Source organism: Limulus polyphemus, unplaced genomic scaffold (genome assembly GCF_000517525.1).
Source record: "Limulus polyphemus unplaced genomic scaffold, Limulus_polyphemus-2.1.2 Scaffold5846, whole genome shotgun sequence".
Taxonomy (NCBI): Eukaryota; Metazoa; Arthropoda; class Merostomata; order Xiphosura; family Limulidae; genus Limulus; species Limulus polyphemus.
Window position 1 is genome coordinate 28687 of NW_013671456.1, and position 2083 is coordinate 30769.

At 31.9% G+C, this 2083-nt stretch overlaps 1 protein-coding gene across 9 annotated transcripts in view; it reads left to right on the forward strand.

The window, feature by feature from the left end:
- Positions 1–2083, forward strand: part of LOC106473049 (zinc finger protein 287-like) — a 39764-nt gene that overhangs the window by 26812 nt on the left and 10869 nt on the right. Inside the window, exon 5 of one of the 9 annotated variants that reach the window (XM_022401567.1) lies at positions 800–1524. The exons of the other annotated variants lie outside the window; for them this stretch is intronic. Within the exon in view, the coding sequence (XP_022257275.1) occupies positions 800–873 (74 nt within the window). The 3' untranslated portion in view covers positions 874–1524. Of the gene's footprint in view, positions 1–799; positions 1525–2083 lie in introns of those variants that run through there. 9 annotated transcript variants of the gene reach the window in all.

Below are 2083 nucleotides of genomic sequence, written 5' to 3' on the forward strand. Positions count from 1 at the left end.
AGTTATCTCTTCTAGTTATGACCTTTGTTCTCATTTGCTGTAGGTTGCTAAGCCTTATCAAATTTTGCACGTAGAGGATGTAAAATGAAATTAAAAAAAATTATATATATACAATTTGAAATAACCAAAAATCATAAATTAATTTATCAGTACCACAGAATTCTACTATAATTTATCAAGCTTAATAACTAGGCTCAGCAACTAGGCTGTATTTGGGTCTAAAAAATGTCTTACCTTACTGCTTGGAATGGAATCTAGCATGAAAAAAACACACACACATCATTGGACAATGTAGGTATATGTAAGCAAGTATTTTCAAATATAAGATGTGGTTGAGGCCACCTTGGTTGATTCAAGAAATATATTAATCTCTGAAAATAGAAAAGATAGGAGATTCTTATTTTTTATGCTAGATTATCAATATCAGTAATTTGAGTACCTAATTTGTAAGAAACTACAGACTTTGTATTTGACATCACAAACATCTAACTGAACCAATGCTGCATTCATCATACCACATGGTACACAAAATCGATACTTAGGTGTTTTTTTTTATATTTACTTTTAAATTAAGACATTAATTAATGTATAATACTAAAATTATAAATATAATCTACAATTTGATATGAAACTTATTCACATACATTCATAAAATAGTAGTCAACAAATGTGATGACATGGGCTTTGACCTGTGCCACATGTCGATAGGGTTAATATTTGAATATTTTATATATGGAGATTGAATAAAGTATTGCTTGTTGTTGTATTATCAGACTCCACATGTTTCTTTTTGTTCCAGATGTAAATTCCTCTCTTTGGTGGATTGTGCACTCACTGTGCTACACACACAAAACTGTCTTCCTTGATTTTTAAATAAATTATTTGTAATTTGTGGAAAGTTGATATCAACGACTAGCCCTATTGGGCTAACATGTTACAGGTGGTGTAGTTGACAGGATTTGAACCTGAACAGAAAAATTGCAGTAGATTTTCATCCAATAAACTGATGATAAAGGACACTTTAAAGTCAGATTAAGAGCAAGGTCTGATCAGTAATGTAACCAGAATGAATGTAAATGAAACAATCACACCTGACGTGACTGCTGGATTTAATCGAGGTTGCTACATGAGAGGAGTTATGTGAGAAACAGATTTACAATCCCCAGCATTCTACCATAAATACAGTAAGGGGTAGCAGAAATAAGAAAGGAAGCTGGAGAAATAAGCAAAACAAGCTGAAAATGTTGAAAATGCTTTAATTGTGGCAAGATGGGGCATATGGCAAAAAAGTATTATCAGGAAAGAAATGAGCAAATAGTATATATTAATTGTGGACTGAAAGCCCACATCGTAAGAAATTTAAGAAACCTTCCAAAGCCAGGGAAGAGAAAAGGCCAAAAGGCTGGAATTTAAGAGGAACGTTCTGGAGAAATAACAGAAACCCAGTGATTACTAGGGTATCAAAAAACATAATTCCAGCCAGAATTACAGAACAAAATTAAAAGTGGTTCCAGTAGTTTGGAATAAAAGATTTAACCCTATAACTACTGGTGCCATTTTAAAATTATTTTTCGTGTATGGTACTGTGATACATTCAAGATTTAATGAAAGATTTAATCTAATATCAATATATATCAATGAAATTAATAATATAATGTATGTTATAATTTCAATCTCTATGTTATCAAAGTTTTAATTCCTCTGTTTCCAAGGAAACAATAAAAAAACTGTAGTTTTCATGTCACATGATCCAAGGGCATGAAAAATCTTAACTTCAGTAGTAGTTGGCAATAAGTTGGCAATGTACATTAGTTTCTGTAATTTACTTGCATTTCCACTATTGTCATGTGAGGTTCAAAGTCTGCAGCTGCTTTCTCTGGGAAACATAAATTTTTCAATCCTTGACATGTGCCATGCCAACCTTCTATACTTTAATGTGAGAGCTACAATGTATTAGGTTGTCAAGAAATTAATGTCGGGTTTTGGAGCACTTTCATTAACCACCCCAAAAAAACGTACATCACGTATAACAGTTAAACAATCTTCCTAAACATCACGTTAGTGTAGCCTATATAATGTGTAA